This window comes from Castor canadensis, chromosome 1, assembly GCF_047511655.1.
Source record: "Castor canadensis chromosome 1, mCasCan1.hap1v2, whole genome shotgun sequence".
NCBI classification, from domain to species: Eukaryota; Metazoa; Chordata; class Mammalia; order Rodentia; family Castoridae; genus Castor; species Castor canadensis.
Window position 1 is genome coordinate 169791146 of NC_133386.1, and position 19541 is coordinate 169810686.

The 19541-nt window shown below is 36.0% G+C and overlaps 1 protein-coding gene across 24 annotated transcripts in view; it reads right to left on the reverse strand.

The window, feature by feature from the left end:
• Ccdc73 (coiled-coil domain containing 73) overlaps positions 1-19541 on the reverse strand; it is a 141215-nt gene that overhangs the window by 26876 nt on the left and 94798 nt on the right. For 23 of the 24 annotated variants that reach the window (XM_074043828.1, XM_074043771.1, XM_074043863.1 and 20 more), the window contains 3 exons: positions 12237-12365; positions 11749-11808; positions 10885-10989 (listed from right to left, as the gene is read on the reverse strand). In XM_074043828.1, the coding sequence (XP_073899929.1) occupies positions 10885-10989; positions 11749-11808; positions 12237-12365 (294 nt within the window). The remainder of the gene's footprint in view (positions 1-10884; positions 10990-11748; positions 11809-12236; positions 12366-19541) is intronic. The other variant, XM_074043811.1, reaches the window with a different exon arrangement.

The window sequence follows — 19541 nt, forward strand, 5'->3', positions numbered from 1 at the left end:
CAATGGCTTCTTATTATATCTTCAAGTTTGGGGCTTCAGTTGCATAACCTACTACTAGAGTTACATGACACAATTTCTGATCATTTCTGGATTTTGGTGTGTGTGTGTGTGTGTGTGTGTGTGTGTGTGTGTTGTTTTGTTGGTTTGTTTTGTGATTTTGTTTTGGTGGTGCTGGAAATAGAGCATGGTGTCTCATGCATGCTAGGTAAGGGCTCTACCACTGAGCCACATCCCAGCCCCCATTTCTGCATTTATTGGCTTAAGTTTCTACCTCTTATGTGCTAAATTACCAATTGTCCATCTGCTTCACTCTTTTTAAAATTTTATTTTTGTTGTTTCATCTCCCATTTCCTTGTCCTTGTGGATTTATTAATGTCATTTTAAGCAATTTTAGAAGGAAGTCCAAGTGAATGTGTGTTCAATTCAATGTGTATAACCAGAAGCCCTGAACTTTTATTCAGGCAACATCTGAACTTGGAAAGAATATGAGTTTATATGCTATACATCATTTATTCATGTAATGAAACTTAACGAGGTTCTACTGTGTTCCTGACACTATTTTACATTCTTATGCTACATTGGTGAAAATGTTGCTGTCCTCATGAAGTTTATATTCTATCAGTAAACTATTTATTATTTGCAACTGGCTTAAAAATCTAAGAAACATCTGTGAAAAAAGATATTGTGGAAGGTAAAAATAAAATCATCTACTAATGCTTTAATCTAGCAAAAATAAGTAAACTGTCCTAGTTAATACTAATGCTAATACTACAACTACAGGAAAAAACTAAGTAAATTATTTCTCTTAACCCTATAACTATAGGAACGTAACTATGCTTACAACTAGACTACGCTATAATTAAATCATAGTAGAAAATATTTTTCTGTCATGAGAATTTAGGTCTCTATGCCTTAAAATTTACTACTAAAAAAGTAATACAGATGACAGTATAATTACAGAGCACTGAAAAACAGTTGGCCATTATCAAGAGTAATGAGCCCTTTTAGTACAGATGAAATTAGAATGCTCATGAAAACACTTGCAATATCTATGCAGCACAATCCTTAGCTACAGTTAGACATTAATATTTCATTATGGTATATAGCAGTGGTTCTCAGACACCAGTGTTCAGGTAAATTCTGATCCATGACAAAAATTTTCACTAGGTCATGGCAAAAAAAATGTCAATATAAGGTCATCAAGTGACTTTTCTTGCAAAGAACTGTCCTTATCCTGAGATTATATCCATAAGACAATTTGATGCAAAAATGTTCTATTTCATAAAATAATTGTGATGATGGATGGTACTGCTTGTTTTCTTAATGCCCTTACTCATCAAAATAAACTGACAACTCTGGTTTTGACAATACTTTGAAATTTTACTGTATGAACTGTATGAGATATCAAGAAACAGATAATAATTGTGATAATTAAAGAGAAAGATGTTTAAATTATATAAGATGTTGGTAGTCATAGTTAAGAGATCCTGAGATCAATTTATAGTCATGGTTAACTCAAAGAAGCACATCGGTATCTGTTTATGACTACTCTTGGTTATGTAGAACCCAAAAATACATAAGCATTAGACTTGGAGCTCATAAAGAGTCAATTTGAGAGTTACGGTTTTGGTATAAATGATCTAACAAAATATGTAGCTCTTCTAGATCCAAGAATATAATTGTGGGAATAGCACTAGATTAGTACCAAAGGTTTAATACCAAAGTAGACAAAAATTTAGTCCTGGTTTTGCCACTAATTATGAGGCCCTGAACACCATTACTTTTTGTATCATGAAACAAACTGGCTGAATTAGCTGATCTCTAATATTTTGTTCACCCTAAAAAACTGTGTTTCAACTTCTTTGTATGAATTGGGAAATACTCTTAATAACAGCTACACTTAAAGAAATTTGGCTGGTATGATGGTGCACATCCATCATTCCAGTACTTAGGGAAGATGAGGTAGAAGAATCTCATGTTAAAATCCAGCCTGGACTATACACCAAGATACTGTCTCTGAAAAAAGAAAAAAAAAAAGAAAGAGGGAAGAAGAAGAAGGAGGGGGAAGAGGAAAAGGGAAGAGAAAGGAGAGAAAAAAGGGATAATAATAATTAATAATTATATAAGAGTATTATTAGTAATTAATAATGTTTTATTACTATTTGAGTAAATTATATACTCTTGAGAGAAGGTTCAACATATTAAAGAAATAGTCCCAAGCTGGGTGCTGGTGACTCCTGCCTGCAAGCCTGGTTACTCAGGAGGATCATGATTCAAAGTCAGCCCCTGGCAAACAGTTCACATGACCCTATTTTGAAAATACTCAATACAAAAGAGAGACTGGTGAAGTGGCTCGAATGGTAGAATGTCTGCTTAGCCAGTGTGAGGCTCTGCCAAAAAAAAAAAAAAAGAAAAGAAATAGTCCCAGTTATCCAATTATAATGTGGGGGGCAGTGTGAAGAGATTTTTGCCTGTGACTTGACTTGGAGAGAAATTTTTTACTAGTTTTTATTAGAAAAGGCAAAGGGATAAAGGGGAGAGAGAGGCTTGATTCTAGAATACCATTTCTCGCTAACTCTCCCTCTTTGACATGTTACTGCAATAGTATTGGGGACAGGTAAGACTCTATTTATATGACAAACTATAGAACATACACAGTAAGGAAATAAATTGTATTGCTCAGGTCAAATTTGGTTACAGTCAATGATGACAGACTACTTAATTTGTGTGTCCTGTTGCAGAGTTTTTTTTTGAAGCAGGAAAAATGCTATAGCATTTATACCTTTATAAGGTACTAAAATTTGCAATTTCCTCCTCTCCTCTGCTTTTCTTTCCTCTTCTCCCTCTCTCCTCCCCTCCCCTTCTCTTCTCTGTCACAGTGCTTTTTGTTTTTTATTTTCTATTTAGTGACATAGTCTGCTGGGCAAGAAAGGACAGAATGTAGACTGTCACAGATACTTAAGGGCTTCATCACCCAACTCAGCATGACTGAGATCCACTAGTTACGAGGTTCCCTTTCCTTCTACATGTTGCTTCATCCATGTACCATGTTCTGGCCAGAACAGGGAAGTAATCTTGCCTTCCCATGAGCCCTCCACCCCAACCCATAACATATGGGTAACTGTTAAAGGACTGAAACTTCTAGGTAGAGACATACTTGATATCTGACGGTTCACCTACCTACCAGGCCAAGGTACTGCTAACCTGGAAGAGAGACAGTTGCTGCCATGCCTCCCCTACAAATGCTGCAGAATACTTGTACCCAACCCAAATTCTTCCTTCCTGCACCTAGAAGCCCATGAAAAAGTAAACGTCAATAATGTAACAGAGTCGTTTCCCCACAAATGTGATGTAGTCAACCTGCAGCAGTGGCAGAGAAAGAGTAGAGAGAAGGGCAAGCAGAGTCTAGTGTGTCAGAGGGTAGAAAAGCCAGCTGCCTTGGAAGCAATACAGACAAGAAAATGCCTGAGCTGAGGCTCTAAGTTTCCAGCACATGCTCCATTGTCCCATCAGACTTAATTTATAAAATACAAAGATAAAAATCAATAAAGACTTCAAGTCAGTAACTACAAAAATTAAACTGAAGGAAGGCCCTTCTGGGTGAGAGTACCTATGCAACTTCATTAGCCACATACTCATAAGCTGGCACTGGCCCTACTACATGGAAGGTGACTATAGTTTTCATGGGAACTGTTTCATTTTATTTGGTCTCCTTTGCTACTAAGAACTCCTTCAGAGGTAGAAATATCTTCTGTTGATAATCACAGCTGCACATATTCCCAACTCTTTCTGAGTTGGCATCCTATCACTTGGTCCAAAGGCCTCAGTTCCTATGGAGCTCAGAAACACAAGGTTCTCTCTTGTGCAGCCTCCCAAAGCCACACACTACAGGAACAAGCATTACACACTTCAAGCCTCTCTAATACAGATTACTCCCAAAACTTTCTAGACTGTAATTGGGCTTCAGTCTGATACAGATTACTCCAAAACTAGACATAACTGGGAATCAGTCTCTCTCTTCTTGTTAAACTTCCAAACTTCATGCTCCTCTACATGAATTTCTCTCTCTTTAATATACTGGCATCCACAGACAGGACCTTCTGTTGTCTATAGCATCTCAAGCACCCAACAAAGGAACAAGCTGGCATCTCTTCTTCCTGAACCTCAGACTTTATGAGGGATTTTTCTCCTTCACTTAACTTCAATGCTCCTCCACTAGTGAGGCAGAAGACTCTTTTTGAATTGCAAACTCTAGAATATAGGTGACAATAATTTCATCCCCTCTCCAATCATTTTCTTACACATATTGGGGAAAAAATGCTGGGGTAATTGTAAAAACGGTGCCAGTTCAATCACATTTCTGTGATGACAATTAGGGCAAAACGTGTCTTTTAAAAATTTGTAATGGGTTTTATTATTCTATTTTCATACATGCATATAGAGGAGTTCAATCATATTGATCCCCCATCACCGTCTCCTTTTGCCCTTCTCCCTCCTTCCTGGTTCCCCAACCATACTGTCTCCCCTTTACATTCATGCCATTTTTTAGGTCTAGATTCTACATTTAAGGGAAAACGTAATACTTTTCTCAGTCTGGTTTATTTCTCTAAATATGATTACTCTGAGTTCCCTCTATTTTCCTGCAAACAACATTATTTCATTCTTTTCATGGCTAAATAAAATGGCGTATATAAACCACATTTTCTTTATCCATTCATTTGTTGAAGGGTGCCTAGGCTGATTCCATAGTTTGGCTGTTGTGAATACTGCTGCAATAAACATGGGTGTGCAATAGCAGATATCACTATTACATGCTAACTTACATTCCATCAGATATATGCCAAGTATAGAGGAGGAACCTCTATACTGATTTCCATAATAGCTGCACTAATTTACATTCCCACCAACGGTGTATAAGAGTTCCTTTTCCCTCAAATCTATGCCAACATTTTGTTGTTTTGTTTTCTTGATGATAAGTATTCTGACTGGTTGGGATGGAATCTAAGTGTTGTTTTGATTTGCATTTCTATTATATTAAAGATGCTGACTATTTCTTCACGTATTTACTTGACGTGTACTTCTTGAGAACACATTCTTTTGAGAACTGTCTATTCAATTCATTTGCCTATTGATTCACTGGGTTGGTTGTTCTTTTGGTGTTACTTTTCAAAGTGCTTTGTATATTCTAGACATCAATCCTTTATCCAACGAGCAGCTGTTAAATATTTTCCCCCATTCTATGGACTGTCTCTTCATTCTGGTAATTATTTACTTTGCTGTACAGAAGCTTTACAATTTGATAAATCCCATTTTTTAGTTCTTACACTTACTTCCTCAGCAATTGGAGTTATATTCAGAAAGGCATTACCTATGCCTATATAGTGAAGAATTTTCCCTGTGTTTTTCTTTAGTGGTTTCAAAGTTTCAGGTCTTACACTAAGATCTTTGACCACTTTGAAAAGGTTTTTGCACAGAATGACAAGAAAGGGATCTAGCTTCAATCTTCTAAGTGTAGATACCCAGTTTTCCTAATGCCATCTGTTGAAGAGGCTGTCTTTTCTCCAGTGTATATTTTTGGCAGCTTTGTCAAAAATCAAATGACTGTAGCTGTGTTAGGTTTATTTCTCGGTCTTCTATTCTAATCTATTGGTCTATCTGTTTGTTTTTGTGTCAGTACGGCGCTGTTTTTGCTGCTCTGGCTCTGTAGAATAATTTGAAGTCAAGTATTGTGTACCTACAGCATTGCTCTTTTTGTTCAAGATTGCTTTGGCTACTCAAAGTCCATTTTTTTCACTTTCTGTAAAGAATGACTTTAGAATTTTGATGGGGATTGCATTCAATTTGTAGATTGCTTTCAGTAGTACAGCCAGTTTCATAATGTCAATTTTGCTGCTCTGTGAACTTGGGAAGTCTTTTCATCTTCTACTATCTTCTTTAATTTCTTTTTTCAGTGTTTTATAGTTTTTATTGTGTAAGGTTTTCACCTCCTTAGTTTACTCCTATTTTTTATTTTTTGTATTTTATATTTTTTGAGGCTACTGAATGGGATTATTTTCCTGGTTCCATTCTTGGCGTGGTTGTTATTGTTATTGGTGTACAAAAAAGCTACTGATTTTTGTATGCTGATTTTATATCCTGCTACTTTTCTGAAAGTGTTTATCAGATCAAAGGGTTTTTTAGGAGACTCTTTTTGGTCTTTTTCACACAGAATCATATCATCTGCAAAAATAGATAATTTGACTTCTTTTTTTATTTGATCCTTCCTTCCTTCGTTTCTTTTTGCCTTAATGTTATGGCAAAGAATTCAATCACTATATTGAGTAAGAGTGAAGAGTGTGACATGACACTTGTCTCATTCCTAACTTTAAAGGAAATAGTTTTTTTTCCCCATTTAATATGATGTTGGCTATTGGTTTATCACATACAGTCTCTATTATTTTGAGGTACATTCCTTATTAATAGTTTTGTTAAGGCTTCTGTAATGAAAAGATGTTGAATTTTGTCAAAGGCTTTTTGTGCATCTATTGAGATGATCGTGTGATTTTGTTATTTATATTGTTTATATACTATATCACATTTATTAATTTGTGTGTGTTGAACCATCCTTGCAACCTTGAAACAAAATCAACTTGAACATGGTGTATAATCTTTTAAATGTATTGTTGAATTCAGTTTACAAGTATTGTACTGAGAAAATTTATCCATTTTGTGTCCATGCTCCAATTTATAAGAATTTAAGTTTTTCAGGTCTTTTCTGGGAGTGGGAACCAGTGTGAGGGAGAAGGGTATAAAGAAAGGGTGAATTGAGAGTGAATATGGTAGATGTATTTTGTATTCATCTATGAAAACAGAATAATGAAACCTGTTGAAATTATTCTAAGGAGAGAGGAGGAAGAGGGAGAACAATGAAGGGGATAAATCTAAGATATATTGTAAGCACATATGTAGATATCACAATATATTCCCCTGTATAATAAACATGACAAAAGAGAATATGCTTTTGAAATATTCCCTCATAGTTCTCTGATTTTCATTAGACATACCCCTTTCCATGTCTAATTTTATTAATTTGGGTCTTCTCTTTCTTTTTGGTTCGTTTGGCTAAAGGTATGTCAATTTTGTTTATCCTTTCAACGGACCAACTCTTTGTTTCATTGATTCTTTGTATCATTCTTTTTCATTAATCTCTGCCCTGGTCTTTATTATTTCTCTCCATCTACTAAATTTTGATTTGGTTTGTCTTGTTTTTCTAATACCTTGAGATGCATCATTAGGTTATTTGAGATCTCTCTGGTTTTAAATGTAAGTACTCATAGCTATACATTTTGCTCTTAACACTGCCTTTGCTGTATCCCAATGGTTCTGGTAAGTTATGTTTTCATTTTCATGTGATTCTAAGAATTGTTTTTATTTTCAGCCTTGTTTCTTTGATGATCTACTGATCATTCAAAAGTGTATTTTTCAGTTTCAGTGTGTTTGAATATTTTCTGTAGTCTCTCTTGCTATTGATTCTTAGTTTTATTCCATTGTGGTTTGATAAAATACAGGAAGTTACTTCAATATTCTTGTATTTGTTAAGACTTGCTTTATATCCTAAAACACTATTTATTTTGGAGAAAGTTCCATGAGCTGTTGAGAAAAATGTGTATTCTGCAGCTGTTGGGTAAAATATTCTGTAGATGCCTGTTAAGTCCATTTGATCTATAGTGTCATTTAATTTTGAAGTTTCTTTGTTGATTTTTTTTTTGTCTGGATGACCAAGAGAGTGGGGTATAAAGTCATCCATTATCATTGTGTTGGGGTATGTCTATATTTTTATGGCCAGTAATGCTTGTTTTGTAACACTGGGGTAAGCCAAAGTTTCGGGAATATATATTTGTGATTGTTATATTCTCTTGATGTTCCTTTTATCAATATGAAGTGTCTTTGCCTCGTCAGACTAATTTTGGTTTGAAGTCTGCTTTGTCAGATATGAGTATAGCTATTTCTACTTACTTTCAGGCTCTATATGCTTAAAATATCTTTTACCATTCTTTCACTTTATGTTTTTCTTTGCAGTGAGATGCGTTTCTTACAGGCAACAAATGGTTGTATCTTGTTTTTTAATCCAATCTGCCAGTCTGTGTCTTTTGATTGGTCAAATGAGGCCATTAACATTCAGAGTTATTACTGAAAGGTATTCAGTAATTCCTGTTGTTTTTATCGTTTTAGTTCTTTTCCAATCTTCATTTGCTCCTCTACTCCTCTGGGGATGTTTATTCTTTCCTATATTTTTATAGTTGCATTTATCCCCCTTTTTAATGTATAGCATTCCTTTTTTTCCCTTTTATCATTTTTACATTCTTACATGTGTATACATTGTTTGTGCCACCTCTCCCCTACCCCTTCCAGGCAGAACGTGTTCCACCCTCTTGTTCTCCAATTTTGTTGAAGAGAAAGCATAGGAGATAATAGGAAAGATATCATTTTTGCTAGTTTGAGATAAAGATAGCTATAGAGAGAGAGATACCTATTGTTGCTTCCATTCACTTGTGTATTGCAACCCACATTAGTTCATCTCTACCAGACCTCTTCACTATTTCATGGTCCCCATCCCATTGTGGCCTCTTCCAGTTTAAGATTACTTTATTCGGTCCTCTACAGTAAACATCAACCACATTCAAGTTTTAGGTTTTCTTTGATTTCCCTATTTCTTGTAACACTCCTGTAAGTACCTTCTACAGTGCTGGTTTAATGATCATGAATTCACTTTTGTTTATTATAGAAGGTTTTTATATCTTTTTTTCTTTTTTTGCAGTATTGGGGCTTGAACTCAGGGCCTTCACCTTGAGTCACTCTATCAGCCCTATTTTTGTGAAGGGTTTTTTGAAATAGGGTCTCACAAACTATTGCCCGGGATGGCTCTGAACCTCAATCCTCTTGATATCTGCCTCCTGAGTAGCTAGGATTACAGGAATGAGACACCAGCACCCAGCTTGTCTCTTTCAATGATGAAAGACAAATTACCAGATTACCTTCCTGGATACAGTAATCTAGGTTGGCTGTTATTTTCCTTCAGGATTTTAAAAGCATCATTCTTTGCCCTCCTTGCTTTTAGGAGGAGGTTTCTATTGAGAAACCTGCTGTTATTATGGTGGATTTGCCTTTATATATGATTTAGTGGTTCTCTCTTGAAGTTTTCAATAGTCTTTCCTTAGTCTGTATACTTAGTGTTTGAGCTCTAATATGATGTGGAGAGGTTCTTTTCTGGTTATCTGTTCGGTATCCTAAAAGCCTCCTATACCTGGATAACCATCTCTTTCTCAAGATTTAGGAAATTTTCTGCTATTATTTTATTAAATTTGTTTTCTATGCCTTTAGCTGGCACTTTTTTCTTTCTACACCATGATTTATATGCTTGGTCTTTTAATGGTGTCCCAGAGGTCTAGCATGTTTCACTTATATATAAATGTTCTAATTCATCTACCTTGTCTTTAACTTGATCTAGTCTATTAGTAAGGTTATCAAGTGAGTTTTTTTTTTAATTTAACTTGAGCTTTTCATTTTCAGATTGATTTTTTTCAGGATTTCTGTATCTTTATTGAATTCCCCTTTCAAATTCTGAATTGTCTTCCTTATTTCATTCTGCTGTTTATTTGTATTCTCTTTGAATTTTCTCAGGTGTTTATATATGTTCCCTTTAATTTTGTTTCTCATTGTTGTAACCATTCTTTTGAATTCTTTGGAACTTCAACTACATCACTATCATTAGAGTCCATTACTGTGGGACTGTTTACTTTTGGAGAAGTCATTTGCCTTGTTTTTTTCATTTTCCTGTTTTGGGATTTGCACATCTGAGGCTAAATACTTGGTTGGAAGTTTTAACCATCTTCAGTCTTTCAACTGAAGTATTGTTGATGTTCAGGCAGGACTGTGTAGTGGGAGGGTTAAGGTACGTTTTCTCACCAGTAGGCTAGGAGTATGGCTCAGTGGCAAAGCATTTGGTCATGTGCTCAGGTCATCAGGCTTGACCCATGATGACCACTCTAAGAGGAAAACTATCTGGAGTCCCTTGTAGTACCTAGTATACAGGTTGTTGCTATATGTAGGCTAAGAGGGCGCTGGTCAGGAGTCAGTTGTGCACTTCTAGGCTTCTTTTACTTTTAATCTTCCCTTCTTTGTGTACTGGTAGCCACTACTGGCCACAAAAGTAGCCTATATGTCCTACTTGCTACACAAGCTCTCTGGCAAGAGTCTAAACTTAGGGGTGTCCCCTGAATGCATCAGAGAATGGGGGGAAGCAAACAGAGCAGTGAGTTCTGCACTGGTGAGAAAGAACTGAGGGACCAGTTGCTTGCTTTAAGTGCTTTCAGGCTCTCTCCAGCAGTTCACCATTATGGGAGGGAGGAAGCTGAGGGAAACCACATGATTCATGGGACCTGGACACAGAGCGCTGAGTCCCAACTGTCAGCAAATACATGCAGCCAGGAGAGTCTTCTGGCAGACCAGTCTCAGGGCTTTCAGACCCTGCCCAGCAGTTTACCACCCTGTGGTGAGAGTCACACTGTGAACTTCTGAAAGCTAGCTGGTTGGTCTTTTAAATTTCATTGCCATTTTCAACTTTCATTTTTAATTTTACATGTTGGCCACAATTCTAATATTAAAAAAAAAATCCCATTCGTTCCCTTATAAAATGAAGTCAGATACTGGAGCTAATTCAACATTTAACTAGTTGCTTAAATGTTGCAAAAATATTACTTTACACAGATACAAAAGTTTAATGAAGGAATACAGTATTTTACCCCTAGAATTCAAAATGATCTTGACAAAACTGGACAGATGAATACAACTAAACGGGAGCTCATTAGTTAGAAATATATTTAAACAACATGTATGTTAAGTAACCTGCATGTTTTCTTTTAGAACCTTCAATTCTGTATCCATTTCAGTATTAGCTTGAATTTGTTGCTGAAGTAACTGCTGCATATGTTGAAAAGAAATGATGATACCCTTCAAAAAATGTAAATGATATATTAATAAATTTTCTAAGTCATTTCTAGTTTCATAATCTACATCTTTATAGTCTAATTTTAATACTTTATATTTAATGGTACATTTTATAATTTACTATGTAAAATAATTTGTATTACATAATTTCCTACAAAGTACTGTTTCAAAGAGCCCCTTAAATAACTAATTAATTAATTTAAAAAATAAACCATATATTCTAAGACACTATTGAAAAATGTGAAGAATTCAAAACTAATATAAATTTTTGTTGGCTTGCCCACCCTCAAATAGTAAATACATCTCCACTAAAATGTCATATGAACTGTAATATTATAAAGTGTCATAATGGACTATGGTGTCATAAATCAAATGAAGTAAAATAAGAAGAGAAAAAGAACAGAAGGAGTCTTCCTTTGCAGCCCTTTTTTAAAAATAGAATTACAAGTAGCATTGATTTCAAGAGAAAATAAAAGCATGCCCTACATATAAACACATTTCAATAACCATCTGCTAGGGTACCATTGGTCTAAACAAAGAAAAAACCCATTTTCTTAAAAAATGAGAATGTATATGTGACTAGTTAAAAAGACACACACACACATACATATTTCTCTATTCAACACACATTAGCTGAGTGTTTACTATGAGCTATAGATTAACCTATGTAGGCATTATTACATTTGCTATTTAACTTACATATTTTCCACACTGTATTTTTTAAATATTTACTGGTTTCCAAAATATCTGATGATTGCTCACCTGTTTTTCTTCTTGAATACGGGTAATCTCTTCATTAATCTTCTTATTTAATTCTAATTCCTTCAAAATTGAATAATTTTAAAGTTATAAAATTTAGCAAATTCTAAATTCAGTTTGGTACCCACATCTGTTTGTCATTGAAAGACTAGCTCCAATGATTGAAAAAGGTCTTAGAACCCAACATAGGCTTATACAAACTTGTAAATATTAAAACTACAAAATTTCTCATCTCCAAAACTATTTGGAAACATCATTGTACCACAAGATTATCTGAAACCATATTTAAGTGGAAATAAAATGGGCACAGCCAAATTTCATTGGCCTAAAGTCTTGCTAATGGCAAAATTAAAAAAAAAAAGATTCATACCTTAATTTTTTAATATGTATAGTAACTTTACAAAGAAGGAATACTGTTATAATCCTGAAATTCTCACACATTTCATTGTGAAGTATTAATTTTATAAACTTGAAGATATTTAATCAAATACCATGTTGAGTCTTTCCTGAAGTTCTTCACATTTTTGTTCTTTAATTGTTAGATTGATGCTTTCTTCTTCCATCTTATACTGACATATGACCTTGGACTTTATCAAGTCTGAAGCTACTTTTTTTAGTTCCTTAACATAAGAAACATCAAACAAAAAGTTCAGTATATACGTTTCATTAAAGCAAGGTATTTTCCTGATGGTTTAAAGTTCAGAAGTCTATCTTTTAACCTGTAATCATATACCAAAGTAGTACTCTTGGTCCCTCAAGGTCTACATCCACTTGCTCCCTTAACCAAGGTAGGAATGCAATGTGTAGCAATAGAATAGGCAAGGCTAATCACATGGAGATATTAAAATGGCCTGGCTCTTAGTAAGAGTCCACTAACTAATAAACTAACCACCCAGAAGTACGAGGTTTTTATTCATCACTTATTCAACAGACATCTGAGGAAAAAAGATGGCAAAAGATACTCAATTCCCAAATTTATTAGCATCTAATAAGAAAAATGTACCTAAGAAATAATTACAACATAATATGATCAGTGCCATGTTACAGGAATGTACATTTGTTTGCAGCATCAAGAAGCCATTATACAGGCTGGGTGTAATGCTACTTAGGAGGCGGAGACAAGAGAATCATGATTTGAGGCCAGCCTGGGCAAAAGTTAGCAAGACCCTATCTCAAAACAAGCCAAGCATGGTAGGACATGTCTGTAATCTCAGCTACTTCAGAGGCAGTGGTAGAAGGATTGTGGTTAGAAGCCAGCCCAGACAAAGTTACTTTAAGACCCTATCTGAAAAATAAACTAACTGGGGACGTGGCTCAAGTGGTGGAACACTTGCAAATGCAAGGCCCTGAGTTTAATCCCCAGTGCCACAAAGAGGAAGGAAGAGGAGGTAGAGGAGGAGGCAGCATTACATGTAAAGTAGTGTGGTATTTGAACTGAGTCTTTAAAGACAAATTTGCAAAGAGGACAAAAAAAAAAGGAATAGACATTCTAGGCAAAATGTTCCAAATGCACAGAAAAAATGGGAGTATGGTAATCTTCAGAGAAACAAAAGTAGTATTATATGGCTGGAGTTAGTATATTACTGCAGGGAAAGGAGAATATTGGTAGCTGTAGCTAGAAACTTGGCAGCAAACACTGAGAGGGATTTGTATACCAACCTAAAGAGTTTTTATCCTTGAGACATGGAATTAATCATTGAAGCATTTTGAGAAGGACAATGACATGACAAAATTTACGTTTTAGAAAAATAATTCTAGCAGTACTGTGGAGGGTATAATTGAGGGATATAAAAGAAATCTTTATCTGTGAAATTATGTGCCCACTGATTTCATCAGATACCAAACACTTTAAAGTCCTAACGTGTCATCTTCTGAACTGGTGGCATGCAGTTGATTGTCCTGCTATTCTGTGTATACTGACGCTCTTAAATACTCAAAGATCTAATTTTTACAGTGTTGACTACACAGCATGTAAATTCCCTTTGTATTTTGGAAGAACTCTACATTATAAGATCCCACTGCCCACCAGAGAAGCCAAAATGCTAAATACTTGCTTCGTAAGCATGAGGATGTTGGATCAGTACCTAGTGTCACAAAGAACAAGGGATGTTGCAAATCCATGCATTAATAGACACTGGGGGCAGAAACCCAAGAATATGGTATCAAGGAAGAAAAAACAGAAGCACCAGAAAATAGGGATGCTACAAATGCCTCAGACTTCTACATGTTACAGAACCACCCAATTATAGCTTAACCCTTAATTAAAAATTCAGGAGAAAGGATTTATTAGTCTTAGCTCACATACTTTTGGTTATGAACACTGCATAAAATGACTGCTAAAGTATCAGAAAAGTAGGCAGGCAAATTAATGTCTGTTATGAAGAGAACAACCACTGCGTACTAAGTCATGAAAGTCTGAATGAAGAAAGCAAGTATTAAACTGGGCCTTGAAAAATAAGTGATAGACTGGATATCCTTTATTTGTCTCTGCTAATTCACTTTCCATTCTCTCTCCACATTGCACTGTGCCCTGTGTGGCTGATCTCTGCCCTCTGGCTCCTGAGTAGGTTAAATCTACGGGAGGCACCAGTATCTCAGTAGGCAAGGAAGAGAAAGAGAATGAGATATGTCCCCAGCTCCCTCCCTCCCTGACCACAATGGTTCTACATTTTTACCAATTCAAAGCTTCTGACTTGTCGCTTTCTTCTACACCTACACCTATAATTCTCTCCAAGTACTACCATCTGTTTCTGTCTCTTGCACCCTTCAGATGCAGTTTGTGGTACTCATCCCTCAACTACTTTTATCCATAGGGGGCTTCAATATCCCTTGTTGATTTCCTTTAACTCTAGCCACAATTATATAAATAGCTTCTTCATTAAACTTTTCTCAATTACCAATTCCAATGTACCATCTGTTTCCTGTACCAAAAGTCATTTCAAGTATATGAAGGGGAGATGGAAGAAAGCAAAAGAGACAGGAAAAACTAGAAAATACAGTAATAGCAACAAATTTTCTTGGAAGATGCTTGTTAGGAAGTAGTAGGAAACAATGTTGAATATGTAGAATGGGCCAAGCCATGGACGCTTTAGAAAGCAAATTAAAGAATTTGGGACTTGGTTTGCTAGACAAAGAAGAAATACTCAACCAATCATTCCTTCTACATATACTAATCACTCAGGCACCTAGAAGTGATATGTTATACTTAGTCTGTCAAAAAAAAGAGTGAATGAAATCTGGAGAAAAGAAAAGAACACTGTTAATCTAGGCATGAGATGATGAGTGTATCATTGAAAACTGGAGAATGGAAAATATGAGACATTCTAAAGGAAGACATAATAGACTGAACAAAGATAATGAAGGAAAAGGGTGATTCAAAGATGTTTCCAGAGTGTCTAGGTAAAGTTAGAAGAAATGAAAAAGGGGACCATGAATGAAGCATTATAAACAGAAGTATAAAAATGAAAAGGAAATAGAAAGTCTGCTTCACTGATGAATTTTAAAATATGTATTTAAAAGACTATCTGAAACAAGAAATAGAACATGTTCTGAGATAAACTCTTACAAGAAAGCCAAAAGGGTCAAATCATTAATTCTGGGCCATAAGCTATCACTATTCTCCAAAAAGCCTTCATTTATATTTTTTCAAATTATAAAAGATAGCACATGAATAACCCCAAATGGAATTTCAGTGTACCAGTAACAATTCACTTTCAAAGGCAGCAAAATGGAAAGAAGGGTTGTATGAATTATTTTTCAGGAGTGGGATGGGAGAGTAAGGAGCAATAAATGACCAGTTAGCCCTAAAGTTATGACGTCACAAAAAACGGAGATAACTTATAGGCAGCTGAAAATAAATAACTGGAAAGCTAGGTATGGTATATTATAGTCCCACCTATGTGGGAGGCTGAGGCAGAAGGACAGCGTGACCATGAGTTTAAGACCAGCCTAGGCAACAGAGAAAAATCTGTCTGTAAAATAGAGATAGAGTCAGTGGCTCAAGTCTATAATCCTAACTACTTGGAAGGCTGAGGTCAAGAGAACTGAAGTTTAAAGCCAGGCTATACAAAGAGTTCATAAGACTCCATCTCCAAAATAACCAGAGCAAACTGGACTGGAGGTGTGGCTAAGTGATAAATTGCCTGTTTTGCAATGTAGTACAAAGCACTGAGTTCAAAACCCAAGTCCCATGGGGGGCGGGGAAGGGAGAGAGAGAGAGAGAGACATATAGACACAGAGAGATGAGAGAACACTTGAGATTAAGAGAAATGTGAAGCTGGAAATATAAATAAAGTTATCTGCATGAAGTGAATGGCTGAATTAAGGAGTATAAACTCACTTAAAGAAAGACTATGAAAGAAAGAAAAACAGACCTTAAGATAGTTTTGGAGGAAAAATGAACCAAAATTAATCTCCCCTCCTTTAAGTTGACATTTTCTCACATGTTTGTCACAACAATGAATGAACACAGAAAATTGGTACCAGAGAAATGGAATGGTTGCTGAGACTAAAGTTGATCTTGTAGTGCTTAAGCCTTTGGAATTGGTTTGTGGGAGGAATCTGGTAAAGTTTAGAGATGTCTGCAGAAGCCCTAAGAATACTATAAGCAGAGTTTAGTGGGTTATCCTGATGGGAACTCAGAAGACAGGGCACAGATAAGAATATTGATAATGAAGACTATGCTCCTGAAGTTTCAGAAGGAATGAGGACTATATTGAGAATTGGACTAGAGGCCATTCATGTTGTAATATCGTGGCAAACAACTTGTCTACATTTTGTCCAGCAGGCCCTAAGACTATGGGAGGCTGAGTTTAAAGGTGACAGGCTAATTAATTTGGTAGAGAAAAATCTCAGTGCATCCCAGCATTCAGGCTGTGTCATGGTTATTGCTAGCTGCTTTTAGCCAGGTTTATAGTGAGAATTGAGAGCAAAAAGCAAAGCAGAAAAATTCTGCAGTTTAGTTAGAAAATCCAGTGTAAAGTTGGGGCTAAGGAAGGCATGGTTTCTGAAGAGATAAGTACCACTAAAAAGAAGCCAAGTGTTTTACATCAGAACAGTAAGATGCCTTGAGGGCATCTCAGGGATTGGTCAGACTCCACACATTGCTAGCTTGTGGAGGGTATGAAAAGAGTATGAAAGAGTAAACTCATTTGAAAGACTTTCTCTTGAGAAAAGACTGCCTCTGGGACATACTACTTACACAATGCTGTATAAGAAGTTGTTTCCCCAGGATTTGTTTCACTGTTCTCAGCTACCCAGGCACTCAGAGTCCACTGCATCTGTGGTCCACAGGGCCTAGCTACTGCTAGAGACAGTAGTAGACCTTGGCATCATTCATGTGACACTGATTTTGCAGGCATACAGAATGCAAGAGTTATAAGGTCATGGAAACTTCCACCTAGATTGCAAAGGAATACCTGGGGGTCAGGCAATGTTTGGCAGGGTCAGGATCCTAGTAGGCAGTCTGAGAGGGCAATGTATGAAACTGTGATAATGAAGTAAAGATGCAATGGAGATCCCAGGAAGTTGGAGATGCCAGGAATGTAGAACATCTTCAGAGAAAGCTACAAGGCTATGAATAAAGGCAGCCCAAGAGAGAGGACATGTGGACAGCAAACAGAAATGGAAAAAGGCCAGGGCTGCCTAAGCTCATTGAAGCACATCATGATTCCATGTGCCACAGAGTTACAGGCTTTAACGTTGCTCTGTGGGGTTTTGATCTTGCATTGGTCCCATCCCTCATTTCTGTGCTCCATTCCTCTCTTTTGGAATAGAAATGTTTACTCTGTACCAATGTATATTAGAAGCATGCAAGTTATTTTTTATTTGTCTAGGGGCTCATACCTAAGAGTTGTCTTGAATCTCAGGAGAGACTTTGGACTTGGATTTTTGAGAAATGCTACAACTGTTGAATCTTTGGGGACTCTTGGAGATGGACTAAATGCAGTTTACATTAGAGATGGACATGGATCTTTAGGGACCAGGGGTGAAATGTAATGGTTTGAATATGAAATGTCTCCCACAGGCCACGCATGGTGGCTTATATCCATAATTCCAGCTATCAGAGGCAGAGATCAAGAGGATTGTGGTACAAGGCCAGCCTGATTTAAAAAAAAAAAAAAGTTAGTAAAACTCCATTTCAACAAAAAGCTGGGCATCTTGGCACACAATTGTCACCTCAGCTACATGGGAGGCATAAGTAAGGAGGATTGTGGTCCAGGTCAGCCTAGGCAAAAACATGAGACCCTACCTGAAAAATAAGCAAAAAGGGGCTGAAGGTAAGGCTCAAGTGATAGAGAATCTGCCTAGCAAGAGCAAGGACCTGATTTCAAACCCCAATAAAGCGAAAACCAATTTTTTTAAATGTCCCCCACAGAATCATGTATTGGGAGCTTGGTTGCCAGCTGATGGGCTTTTGGAAAGTGACTGAGTCATTAGGACTCTGTCATCATGAATGGATTTATCCATTGATGAATTCAAAATGTGAGTAACACCATTGGGAGGTGGTGGGAACTGTTAAAAAGTGGGGCCTAGTTGGAGGAAATTGATCACTGGAGGTGTGTCCTTGGGAAATATGTCTTGTACTGGACCTTTCCTATTACTGCTCTCCCTGATTCCTTTCCACCATGCTCCTGCTGCAATGATACTGTGTCTCACCACAGGCCCAGAATCAATGGAGCTAAGTATGGACTGAAATTTCTGAAGCTTTCAGCTAAAACAAGTAATTCCTCCTTTTAGGTTGTTTATATCAGCTATTTTGTCACAGCGATGAAAGTCTAACACAGTACCATTTTAAGAAAATACAACTTCAAGTAGATAATGCAATAGAGAAAATCCTATGTTGATGAATATATTTTATATAATATATATTACATACACACACATATATATCTTATGTTGTTATTACTACCAGTGGAATAGCTAAGATCACAGGTTCTGGAGCCAACTTTGTCTGTATTCGAATCTTGGTTCTATTTTCCTTGTTTTGTAATTTTAGGCAAGTTACTTCATTCTGCTTCCAAGTTCCCCATTTGTGAAATACAGATAATAAACTTTTTTAAGTCCCTCGTAGGCAACAATTCATGTAGCAAGTATTTGCTAAGCATCTAGTGTGTGCTAGATACTATTACCTATTACTACTATACTGACCACAAGTGATCCTATGATTGCTACAGTTATAGTATAATGTAGAATGACATTTCCCACCTGTAAAATGAAATACTCTGAAGTCTTAATAAATGTCCTGAATATTAATTATTCTTTTATTTAATGAATTAAGATCACTGATTGAATCACTTGGCTTTACTCTACTCAGAACAACACAGCACTTCAGATAACCATGTTACAGAGATACTCCTGGTTTAAGTGTGAACAGACCAGTGCTGTTTTATTATCAATATAAAGCTTAGCAGATGGTAAGTTATTCACATTATGTTAACTTTAAAAGGACAGCATATTTTATGACTGGAAAATAACCCTGACTGCTATAACCAACATCCCTAAACTCTGAGTTTAAAATAAGTTAATTCTCAGTGATAGTGTTTGCCTAGTAGGTACAAGGCTCTTTTTTTCCAGCATGGCAAAAAGGAAAAACAAAAAGATTAATTCTGCATTTGAAGTTCAGATTCAAGAATATGCTAAATAATAATTATAGAACTAAGACTAAGATTCAAGAATATGCTAAATAACAACTATAGACATAAGACAGCATAATAAATCATCATTCTAGTCCATAGGCCAAGCGGTTTTTTACTTAATTTAATGAACAAAATGATTTATTGATTTTACTTTCTACC